The 12199-nt window shown below is 28.6% G+C and overlaps 1 protein-coding gene and 1 pseudogene across 1 annotated transcript; one reads left to right on the top strand and one right to left on the bottom strand.

Annotated features, from left to right (window-relative positions):
• Positions 1-1434: 1434 nt before the first annotated feature.
• On the top strand, positions 1435-1845 carry LOC111041597 (annotated as a pseudogene).
• Positions 1846-4349: 2504 nt separating this feature from the next.
• Positions 4350-11239, bottom strand: LOC111041593. Its single transcript, XM_022325896.1, has 7 exons — positions 10739-11239; positions 10550-10687; positions 10271-10474; positions 9994-10209; positions 9748-9924; positions 5293-5581; positions 4350-4414 (listed from the first exon to the last, which is right to left on the bottom strand). Exons 1-7 carry the CDS (start codon positions 11237-11239, stop codon positions 4350-4352), a joined length of 1590 nt encoding a protein of 529 aa, XP_022181588.1.
• Positions 11240-12199: the final 960 nt, after the last annotated feature.

The following is a 12199-nucleotide window of genomic DNA, read 5'->3' as shown; positions in this document are numbered from 1 at the left end:
CAAAAATATATATTATTATTATTTGGTAGTTTAATATAATAAAATGTTGAATATTAATTCATTGATATTTAATTACTGCTTCTTTATGGTTAAAGCCGATGACAATGATAGTATCTATTCCAATGACCCTATGCAACAAAACTTGGCATCTGATCATAGTACTTCGTCAGGATCATCAATAGCACACTCTTTTATTAAGAAGAAATCATTAAAAAGATCCAGAAGTTAGTACAATCAAAAACTTAACAAAAAAAATATATTAGGGCATTCTTATTCTTTGAACAAACTCCTTTTCAAATTGGTGTTAGCCTACCTTTTTTTTCATTCTCACCTTTTTTCAAGAGGTTATGTTCATTAAACTAAGCATATAACATATTTTACTTGATAACATGATGAATATCTATATAATGTTAAATTTTTATTTTAGACCATGCTAAAAGTTCTAGTTCAACCTAACCTAACCTAACCTAACCGCGTCCTCACCTACATCAAAATTTAAAAGATTGCCATCAGCAACAACTAAAAATATTAAATTACAAAATAAAAAAATACAGTCTCTCACAAACTTAAAGATCAATGTACTTCAAGGAAGCAACAATAAAAAAGGTAAATACAGCTTTTGCATTTACATAGATTTAGTGAGTTTTATTAACTTGGCACATTTCTAAATTAATCTACCACTAAACTGATTTTTTTAAAATTTAAAATGTTAATAATATTTAACTATTTATTGTTTTTAGCTCAAACTTCTTTAAACATCAAAAAGATGAATCCATGCTGAACATGTGGTTGTACATGCTCTACAGGTATATTTTTAGTTAAATTCTCAAGGCATTCATGTATAAAAAAAACCATTGAGTATTCTGAATCAAAACAGTTAACAGTTAATTTCAACTAGATGGATATTCTAACACTTTCCTAAAAATACCATATACAATTAACTGATTAACACATTTAATGTTTGGCTATTAAATAGTTAAATAGATTTAATAGGTGTTAGAATCATTAAGTTACCTAGTCACATACTTGATTAGTATACTTTTAAGTGATTATCAACAAAAAAAATGATTTGATTATGTTAACTACCAATTTCACATATCTAAATTTTTGTTTGTTATAGGTATGTCTGCTTCAGAAGCAGTTACCAAAGCTCAATTAGAATCTACCAGAAGAAGTATAGAATACATAATAACCCAAGAAGCCAAAATAACGAGACACTTATTTGCTGCCCATAATATTGTTGGAGATATCGATAAAATAATGCAAGATGAAGATGAACAGATAAATGACATGCCCAAATTGAACTTGAAAGATTTTCAGGATTTTGATACTCAATTGAAAACTGACCTTGACCTAATAAAGAAACTGGTAAAATTGCTTCTGAAACTACAGTTTTATTTTATTGATGATTAATTGATTTTTTAGAAATGTTTTATGGTGATAAACATAAAAAGTGGCATGAAAGTGACAGAGAATTTAACTGCGGTCATGCCGCGAATAATATCAAAAGATGTTCAACTTTTATACAGTGGTTTTGGGAGAGAGACTAATGGTTGTAAAAACTGAATTTTTCAGCAACACAGACTTACAAATACTTACTAGGTATTCAATATTATTAATATTGTTTTGTAAAATTATATATTTTCTTTTATTTATTTTTGTATTTCAGAAGTCATTAGTACTAAGGATCCAAGTCTAAAAATTAAAGATATATCAAGTCAACTTAGCCGATGGTTTTTAGGTGCCAATGACCGTGAAGGTGGGAAGAAAGAAAGGCAATATTATAAAATGAAGAAATCCAACGATAGTACAGAAAAAAAAAATGATTCTCCTGATTGTATATAAACAAGTTTTGTCATTAAATTGTTCATTAAAGATTAAAATATGTTCTCAGAAATATAGTACAGTTTGATAACTAAGAGTATTTTATTGTTTAAGCTATATGCATAAAGATGCCAAGGTTAAAATTTACTATGAATTAATAGTTACTACATTCTAAAAATTTGATTATTGTTTAGCATCTAGAATCAGTTATAGTTCAAAATACTGTTATTTTAATGGCCTCAATAAATTTCCTAATTTAGGGAATACTAGAAATTGTATTAATATAGTATTTATATTATATATCGTAATGTTATGATAAAATAAGGTACCACTAGACTAGTACAGAATACTATTGTACCTGTAACAATAGTTGCTACTGCATCAGTTATGTAACTTAGGTACTGCGCCAGTTGCTAGTCTGTACTGGTCCAGCATTGAAAGTTAGTACTGAATACCATTACCATCTCGGACATATACCAGTACTGGTACCAACACTGGCTGCCAGCATTAGCCAGTTCTGGCACAATGATTTACCAGTTGCTAGTCAGTACTATTCCAGTACTAAATGTCTGTACTGGTCCAGCACTGAAAGTCAGTACTGAATACCGTTATCATCCCAGACATATGCCAGTACTGGTGCCAACACTGGCTGCCAATAGTGTGCCAGCATTAGCCAGTACTGGCGCAATGCCGCGCCTGTTGTGTATTTCCGATTGGTTAGGTTAGGTTACGTCGATCGTCACACCGTTAGGACAATATGAATATGTAAAAATGCCGTTTGGGTTAACCAACTCGCCTAGGGTATTCGGTCGATTTATTCAATTTGTTTTTCACGAGTTAATCCGCCGGGGCGACCTATTAGTATATCTAGACGATATGATGATTGCAACCCAAAATTATACTGAACATTTCACAATATTAAAAGAAGTTTTCCGTTTGGCAGCGAAGCACAACCTACAATTTCAGTTAGATAAATGTTTTTTTGATTTTAAAGAGGTCGAGTACCTCGGGTATTTAGTAAATGAACACGGTATACGTCCCAGTTCGAGACACATCGAGGCAATGCTTACCTATCACATTCCAAAAAAACAAGTAAGACAATTTCTAGGATTAGCCAGCTATTTTCGCCGTTTTATTCCTAATTTATCGACAGTTGCTAAGCCACTTTACGATCTCGTTAAGAAAGATACACAGTTATGTTCGGAGATACGGAACAACACGTTTTTAGATTTTTTGTGTACAACACTGACCGAGTCACCGGTATTGGCTATTTATTCACCCGACGCAGATACAGAGTTACATTGCGACGCAAGCTCGTCAGGGTTTGGTGCAATATTACTTCAAAAACAGAAAGATAGCATATTAAAACCAGTATTCTACTTTAGTCAACGCACGTCCCCGAGCGAGTCCAAATTTCATAGTTTTGAATTAGAATGTCTCGCCGTAGTATACGCTATTAAACGTTTCCACGTTTATTTAGCTGGCATAACGTTCAAGGTTATGACTGATTATCATAGTATAACCTCACTTTGAGTAAGAAAGAAATTAACCCCCAAATTTCTAGATGGGTGTTATTTTTACAAAACTACAATTTTAACATATTTCACCGCCCAAACAAAAATGTGGAGCACGTAGACGCATTCAGTAGGTGTCATGCTATTTTAATTTTTAAAATCTAATTCGTTCAATCAAGTGCTCGCCCTTGGGCAAAATACTGACGACGACATTATTAAAATTAGGGACGAGTTATCCATGAAAGATAGTAAATTATTTGCGTTACGGAATAGACTAGTCTACAGGAAAGAAAATAAAGATGTTAAATTGTATGTACCAAAGTCTATGGAGTCAAATATCATACGAACGTGCCACGACGATATGGCACACGTTGGCTTATCGAAGGTTATCGAAAACATTTCGCGCGTATACTGGTTGCCGGACATGAGAACGAAGGTACATAATTATATCGATAACTGTTTAAAATGTATTGAATTCACGGTCCCCAGTAGAAAGAAAGGTTTTCTTAATTGCATACCTATTGCATAAAATTTCCCTCATCTTGTGCATCATGTGTTATTTTTATTATGTATGTAGTGTTATGTCAGTCATATTTATTACTTATTGTGTTATGTAAGACAGATAGTAAAGTTTCTATAAAAAAAAAAAATAATAGTAAAATAATAAACAAGTAAGACGTGTTGCTCAAGTATTACACAAATTCCATGATAAACAAAGAACACATTATTGCATTACATGCTGGTTAGAGAATCCAATCCAGACCATGTACTGACGTCACCATCCATCAACAAAATACAGCCTTAAAGTGGAATCTCGTTCCATTAGATAAACGGACAAAGGTTTTTCAATAATATTCACTTTCTAAAATATAACTTAGTATGTCAGTAAATGATTCTAACTTGAAATCGTTAATTTTCAATCTTTAATAAATTAGAGGTATGTAATTAAGTATTTTTTTTAAATAATAAGGATTATACAATACTATTATTATACCTCAATATTTGTATAAATTAGTTATAATTAGTGTTACCGACTTCAATTTCACTGTTTTTCGAACTTGTCAGCTTTATTGCATCTGTATAAATATTACAAATATGTTAATAGATTATAAACAAGTGCAATTGGACCACCTATTTGAGAAAAGACGTAAGTCACAAAATATCACAAATTGAGATATTGAGTGGAATGTATTATTAAATGATAAACGGATCATGAATGAACATTTGCAAAAAAATATTTAATTTAACCACTGTAAATAATCAGTGTGGTAGAAAAATTACTATGAATCACTGGTAGCGTAAAAACAGTTTTTTCTTGTTTCTCCGAATTACCTTTTATTGACTTACTTCATATCTCAAATAGTAGGTTCAATTCTAAGACATATAAAAAGCTAGTGCTCGAATTTGTATCTTCTAAGTATTTAAAAATAATTCGATAAATTCAAAAAATATAAAATGAAAAATAATAATAAATCTAAGTTTTAAATTTATAACGCATACACAATGATTCACCAACCGTTGTGCTTCTCCCATATTTTTCTTTAGTATAATATAATATAGTTTAGACCACATTTTCGAATTCTCGAAATATTTTGTACTATTCTACACAGAGATAAATAATTCAAAAATTCTTCGTTAAGTTAACTGTCAATATATTCAGAAAAAATTATCCACCAAATATTTTACAGTAGACAAGGGGATTCTCATTTGAAATACATCATTTTGTATCTACATAGAAAACTCCTTGAATAGTGTAAAAAATATCAATTATTTTAAAATGTAGTTTTTGAATCAGATTTTGAATAACTGCATTATTGAAAAACAAATATGTGAGTATGCTTGGTAATATATATAAGTAATATTATGTGTGAAATTATATGTACGGAATGTATTTAATAATAAACAATATTATTATTATTATTATAAGAGGTGTTTGTATGTGTTTATAAATTACCTTTACAAATGGTATCGTTCGTTTTTATCGGATTTTGTTGCAAAAATGAAAATGTCCGTTTATCTATTGGAACTGTATTATCTACAACTGTGTTTCTTTGACAGATCGTAACGTCAAATGAAGGTCTAGATCCAAGCCTTATAGATTCAGGATTTATTTTCCAGTAATCCTCTAGACCAGCATGTAAAAATGTATTCCTCGTCTTTCGTTTGAATTCATCTAATGCTTGTACCAGAATACTTTGATCAACCGCGAACTGGGATTTCGTGTTATTACTTGCATAGTAAAACTGTTCATATATTAAAATGTTCATATATTTGTTAAAACTTGAAGGGCAACATTCGATTTAAGATTAGCACAGTATTTAGTATTTACATTTAGCAATGGTATACATAATATGAATATATTTATACACTAAAATAAAGAAAAGCAATAGCAATTTATTAAAGCAACATAATCAATTGGAGTAGGCGAAAGATTCGATTGACTCATACAGTTAGAAATATTTTAATAATTCAGGTAAATAGTAGCACATAATAGTGCAGTGAACGGAGCAATATTATGGGTAGAGCGTGCAGGAACTCTAACTTGAATGTGTTGAAGAAGGAGATGGGGAGAATCAATTTTACCACACATGATATTTTACAGAAAGGTTGAGCCATGAGAAATACAGAGATTGGTCAAAGGTAGTAGGTTCAAGTTTTAGAGCACGAGATGAACGATGTTTAAGTTGAACATAGAGAAGCTGTAAAACTTGCACTGGACATGCTCGATTTGTTGGCAATGTACCATAAAGTAAAGACTATACCACAGAACTATGCTCAATAGTGGGCCTGGCTCGAGCACAGTCAAACACTAAACAAAATACCTTTTCAGCAGAGGTAATCCATAAATTAAATAGGAGAAGAAACGAGGAGAAGAGCATCTAGTGAATGACGAAAATTCACATTAATCAATGTTAAGAAATAATTCAATATTTTTAACCCACTGAAAAAATCTGTTTAAGTCCTACTATAAGCATATATAATCATCATGGACATCAATTTTAAGAACAATCTTTATATAATCATAAAAAATACAGAAGCTTGCAACAGCGAAGGACGCTTGAGATACTATTTATGAACAATAAAAATAAGATCGGAAATAGATGCCCACATGGAGGAACACTAGTCATAGCTATAAATATACGATACTGGAGCATAAAGGCTTGAACTATTGTTAACTAATTAGTAAATAGGACCGTATCGAATCTAGCAGAGGATAACCATAGAACACTATAGAAGTGACACTCATCCCTCCACTTTTATTTTCTTCATTTCGGAGCGACACGAATGATATTGTAAGCTTGGCGGTACAGCATGATATTACGAACACTTTTCTCATCGAAATGCATTGCTCAAGATCAGCCCGCCAAATTTAAAAAAAAAAAAAAGGGTCCCTGCATATTTCCACTCACTAAGATTTGTATAACCCCCCTACCACGAAATAGATTAAATTGATAATTTATTTGATGTATTTAATTCTCGAATGAAAATAAAGCCACAAGAAGACGACGTTGAATCCGACTATGAATCAGAACCTAATCAAAATAATTTCTTATTAAAAATGTTAATTTACAAAAATTTAATATATCAACAAAGCAATGGCACAACATTAAAAAAAGCTAAAACATTAAATCTCTGACAGGTTGGATGATTTCAATAGCAAGATTAATTAAATTACATAATATATTATCAAAAGAATATGATGAAGAGATTGAACTAATGACAAGGAGATTGGACCAAGATTGTTTGGAAAATTTATTTGGTACTATGTGAATTCAGAGTAGTAACTGTCTAAACCCCACAACTATTCAGTTACAGCGCATCTTCAAAAAATTATTTTCATTAAGCTATTTTGAATATAATGGAGGTACAAATTGTTTGGAAGACATAGACCAAGTACTGAGTACTTTAAATAAAATACCAGCTGAAGATTTAAAAACAATATTCCCTGAAAACCAAAATGTAATTCAAATTAATCTGTTACCCATTTTTGCTACCAATTACAGATCATTAGAATTGCCAGAACTAAATGCTTTTACATATATATGTGGATATTTAATAATGAAGTGTTATAACATGCATTCTTATGAAACGTGCATAAGATATGGCAGATCTACCACAAAGTTATCTGATGAACTTTTTTTCACACACTTCAAATCACATCAACACAGCTCTATGTCTATGTTTTCATCGTTAGAGGCTCCAGATTGTAATTTTTACCAATATATTTTTGAATTAGGCAATATATTTACAAATCAATTTCCTACTTTAGCACCATCACCAAAAGTAGGGAAAAAACTTAAAACTTTAATGTTAAATGTATACTTTGAACATCCCTGTGAACAATTCCCCCACGACTATTGGTTAAACTTATATATAAGATTTAGAATTTATACTACTTTGACCAGAACTAACCGTAATTTGTAAATACCTCGCATGAAAAATAGAAAATTGCAAAATTTATGTCATTTATAAATATTTTTATGTACATAAATTTTTTTGTTAAATTGTCTAATAGTTTGTATATTTTGTATAGATATTGTTATGTATATATTTTGTTAAATTGTCTTATAGAAGGTAGATAATTCATATTCATTGTATATATTAACATTGATTATAAATTATATTAAATAATTATGCATTTTAATAAAATCATATCCGAAAAACAAACTTACTTACAAATTTATTGAATAAATATCTTAAAAATATATTAGCCATCATAAATTCAATATTCGTATCATATAATATAAAAAATCGAAAAAAATTGATATTATATATCAAAAGAAAATTAAAATTAAATTTATAATTTTATAATACTGTTATCACATATTTATTGTATGATTAGTCGTACAACAATAATGATGTTGTAAGCTTGGCGGTAAGACAAGAAGTTACGAACCATTTCAAGGCCGTCAAGAATTCTAAACACATTAACATTGGTCGCCCCAGAGAGTCGCTTCTATTATAATGTTCTATGAGATGACCGAACCCAAGCACCGTGAATACAGATACAAGTGCATCGTGGTTCACGGAGTCTTAGCAATATATACATAAATTACGTCTACAAGGAGTCCGTAAGTATCTTATCTTATCTCAAGCATGTGTTTAGATAGCAATATAGTACAACTATTACAATCGAATTATAAATACGAGTACCTGAACTAAATAATATAAGCGTATAGAACAATATTTGTAATAATATAATATAGATATTGACAATTAATTTGAGTAATATAATATAATATAACTCGACAAATAGCTTACTGAGTAATTTTTAAGATTAGGTATATAGAAATGTTCTAATATATTTCAACAAGAAAAGGAGTCATCTTAAAATTATGTGTAAAATGCGAAAATGATTAAAATATCTTTATTTTTTAAAACAATTTGAAAAAGGTATAAAAATTATCGAAGACTGAATTATTTACTCAAGTATTTACCAGTTTTTTTTACAAAATAAACGTCTTTTTTGTTGTGATTCAAAAATGAATTCCCGTTTATTATTTAAATGTTTACTAAATATGTGTATTAGAAATTAGAATGACCTAAGCATGATATAATTATCAAAATATTTTTAATAATATTTTACTGTTTTATATATTCATTTATTTTTTTTTAGATTTATAATTTTATTTATTTTTATTTTTAGTCTTGAAAATATAATGGAATATTCTTTATATACCGTTCTCACAGCAATAATTAAGTATTAAAAAATAGAAAATACAGTCTCAATTTTTGTTTGAAGAATTTGACTTAAGTTAAGGTTTTGAATACAAATTGTACAAAACAAATAGTAAATGAAAAATAGTAACTTTTCCCCAACAATTTTACTGATTTATTGTAGTTCAACATTACTAATAGACTTGGATCTTTTCAAGTTTTACTTGATTATTATTTTCTATATCCACAGTAATAATATAATGACATTTTCCAAAATTTTAAATTAATTTTAAACTATTAATCCAACCATAATTTCATTCATAGAACAATAACAATAATAATAATTATTGAGAAATTAATTAAATCTATAGTATTACTATCAGAAAAAAAATTTTTATTGTACCTAGTATTAATAAATTGTAAAGTATGCTTAGCAAACCACCGCGAGTAACCACTCAGAGTCGTTTTCTTACTCAATGATTTACTTTAAATTCAAATTTAACAAGTCATTAGTAACAGTAACATATGAAGATTACTAAGTGATTTCTAGTTTCTACTATGCAACATACCTACTGATTAGTGATTCCCTTGGTATTTTAAAAATTAAAACGTATCTACCTACTAATAATGGTATGTTTTACTCACACCTTTACCCTCATTATTTTATTCTAATATTATTTGTAATATACTGAGACTTGATGACTACAGACCATAAATATAAATAAAAAATTAATTGGTTGTTAAAACAAACCGGTGATGTTGACTTAATAGCGTCCTTCAAAGATATCATAAGTGCATTTATAATATTGTATTTTAGTTCTAACTGATTCCAACACTGAAATATCTTCAGATGTTTAGAACTATTCAACATATCCCGATGATCTCTGTGAAGTTTTTTATCTACCCACATCAAATAGTCTTTGTTGCCCTACAAAGAAATTACATATATGTAAGAAAACCTGAAATCAACCAAATATTGAATTCGTAATAATCTTACGTCCACATTTGGTGGAGGCAATAATATACTGAATTTATTTTTAAGTCTTTTGAACACATCAATGCGTTTCGCATTGTTTTTCGGTGATGTTTGTTGGTCTTTTAATTCATCAAGCATTTCTAAAAGACCTTCCGATACGGTAATGCCTTTGTCAAATGATGTATTTGGTGATAACAGGTATGCTAGATCATTGATTTCATACCACTTCTCTACATTCTGTGATAAATGAATAGGTATTAAAATAAAATATAACAGTTTTTTAAATTAAAGTAGTTACCATCTGATGAGATTCGGCCTTATCGGCGATATAACATTTAATCTCTTCTCCATCGGTATCAGTTTCATTAGTGTTGTCCAAATTGTCATTCTTAAAAATATCGCGAATTTTTGCCAAGTTGTTTTCAAAATCGTTTAATAACTTCAAAACAAGCAATTGTTGATTCTCCAATTCGATAATTTCAGATTCATTCAATTTAGGTTTCTGTAAAATAAAATCATTTATCTTAAATTATGTTGTCAATAATTAATATCTTTAATATTCAAATTTAGCTTTTACCTCCATTAGTGTCTTGATTTTTTCTTCTAAGTTATTTATTTCGTCAACCGTGTTATTGGCCTGTTGTTCAATTATTGTTATTTCTCGAATTGATGATTGTTTTAAAATTAAAGTTTCAGGTTTACCAACAACAAATTCCTATGAAGTAACATTTTTAATTCATGAAATCATTTATTTTATATAACTTACTGAAAATAATGTATTTTCATCAAGAGCATCATCATCGGAAGGTAATAGTAAAGCCTTGATCAATGGAAATAATGTTGGTTGAGGTGACACAGGAATATCATCTGGTTTTACGACTATCTTTACTTTAGAAATACCTATTTTCTTAGATTTTTTAAATTTCTTAGATTTCTTAGATTTCTTAGATTTCTTAGATTTCTTAGATTTCTTGGTTTTTTTATTTTTGGTAGCTTTCTTAGTTTTCTTACCTTTCTTAGATTTCTTACCTTTTTTTTGTTTCTTTTTTTTTGAGTTTTTTGTTTTTTTAGTAGATTTGACAGTATTTTCAATTAATTTTGGCTCTCTGCATATTTTTAAAAATTCGTCAAAATGAACAGAACCTACAGGAGTAGAAATCGGTATGACAGTGTCAATGATTTTAATAACTTTTTTGGGCTTTTTGGTTTTTTTATTTTTGGATTTCCTCTTGGATTTGTTCTTGGATTTTATATTGATTTTCGCCATTTATACTAAGTAATTTAGCAGTATAAAATAAAATTGGTATACTAATTTAAAATAAACTTAAAAATTATATTTATTGAAATTCAATAAATTGTTTTAAAATAATACTTATCTAATATTGTTATTATTTAATACACAATATCAATATGTACCTTCGGAATCGGTTATTTGTTTTTTTTTTTTTATTCGCATAGTGTTTTAAGCCAATATCCTGAGTTTAAAATTTGAAGTCCATATTATTAAAAAAAAGTATACATATAAATCATAAACCAACCACGATTATATGATATACTATTTAAGAATTAGTAACGAAGTTTGATGAATAATCAATACTTAGTTTTAATCATCGCTCATCGGTCAAACACACGCCGTGTGCCATCACTTTATGGATATTATCTCATTTTTGTATTACATCAACATATTCCTTGTCCCTATATTATAATTATGTACTACGCATATATACATTGTAAAATATTCATACAAACAAAATTGTCATATTGAATAAAAGTGGATTTTTTTAATCTCTAATATTTAGTATAAGCATACGATTAGTTACATAAATTGAACTTGTTTCATCTTTATGAGGCCAATTTGTACAGATTATTATTGATTTAATAATATAAATCTTTGTATATGTTTTCAAAGTACAATATTATATTATAATGATTAGCAGGACCAGAATACATTAGTCTTTTTCTCATAATTTCAGAAATTATATCTAGTTTTTGAAACAAGTTTAAAACAAATAACATACACATCAATACAAATGACCAGGCATTCTAAATAATTTCACTAATGGCTACTAATTTTGTGTCAAATTTTGTCACCTTAGTTACAATGGTACATAAAATTACAAAAAAAATAACAGTTTACAATTTATACCGTGAATTCAAATTGGTAGGAGATGAAAAAATTAAATTTTAAATATATTTAAATTATAAATGTTCACATTTATTTTCTCAT

Source organism: Myzus persicae, unplaced genomic scaffold (genome assembly GCF_001856785.1).
Source record: "Myzus persicae strain clone G006 unplaced genomic scaffold, MPER_G0061.0, whole genome shotgun sequence".
Classification (NCBI taxonomy): Eukaryota; Metazoa; Arthropoda; class Insecta; order Hemiptera; family Aphididae; genus Myzus; species Myzus persicae.
The sequence above is the reverse complement of the archived record's forward strand: the minus strand, read 5'-3'. Positions and strand labels throughout refer to the sequence as shown.

Coding starts and splice junctions, on each gene's coding strand:
- LOC111041593 (XM_022325896.1), bottom strand. CDS start 11,239: ATGGCGAAAATCAATATAAAATCCAAGAACAAATCCAAGAGGAAATCC. Junction 10,688..10,738: donor ATGAAAATACATTATTTTCA/GTAAGTTATATA, acceptor GTTACTTCATAG/GAATTTGTTGTTGGTAAACC. Junction 4,415..5,292: donor GAACGATACCATTTGTAAAG/GTAATTTATAAA, acceptor ATATTTATACAG/ATGCAATAAAGCTGACAAGT.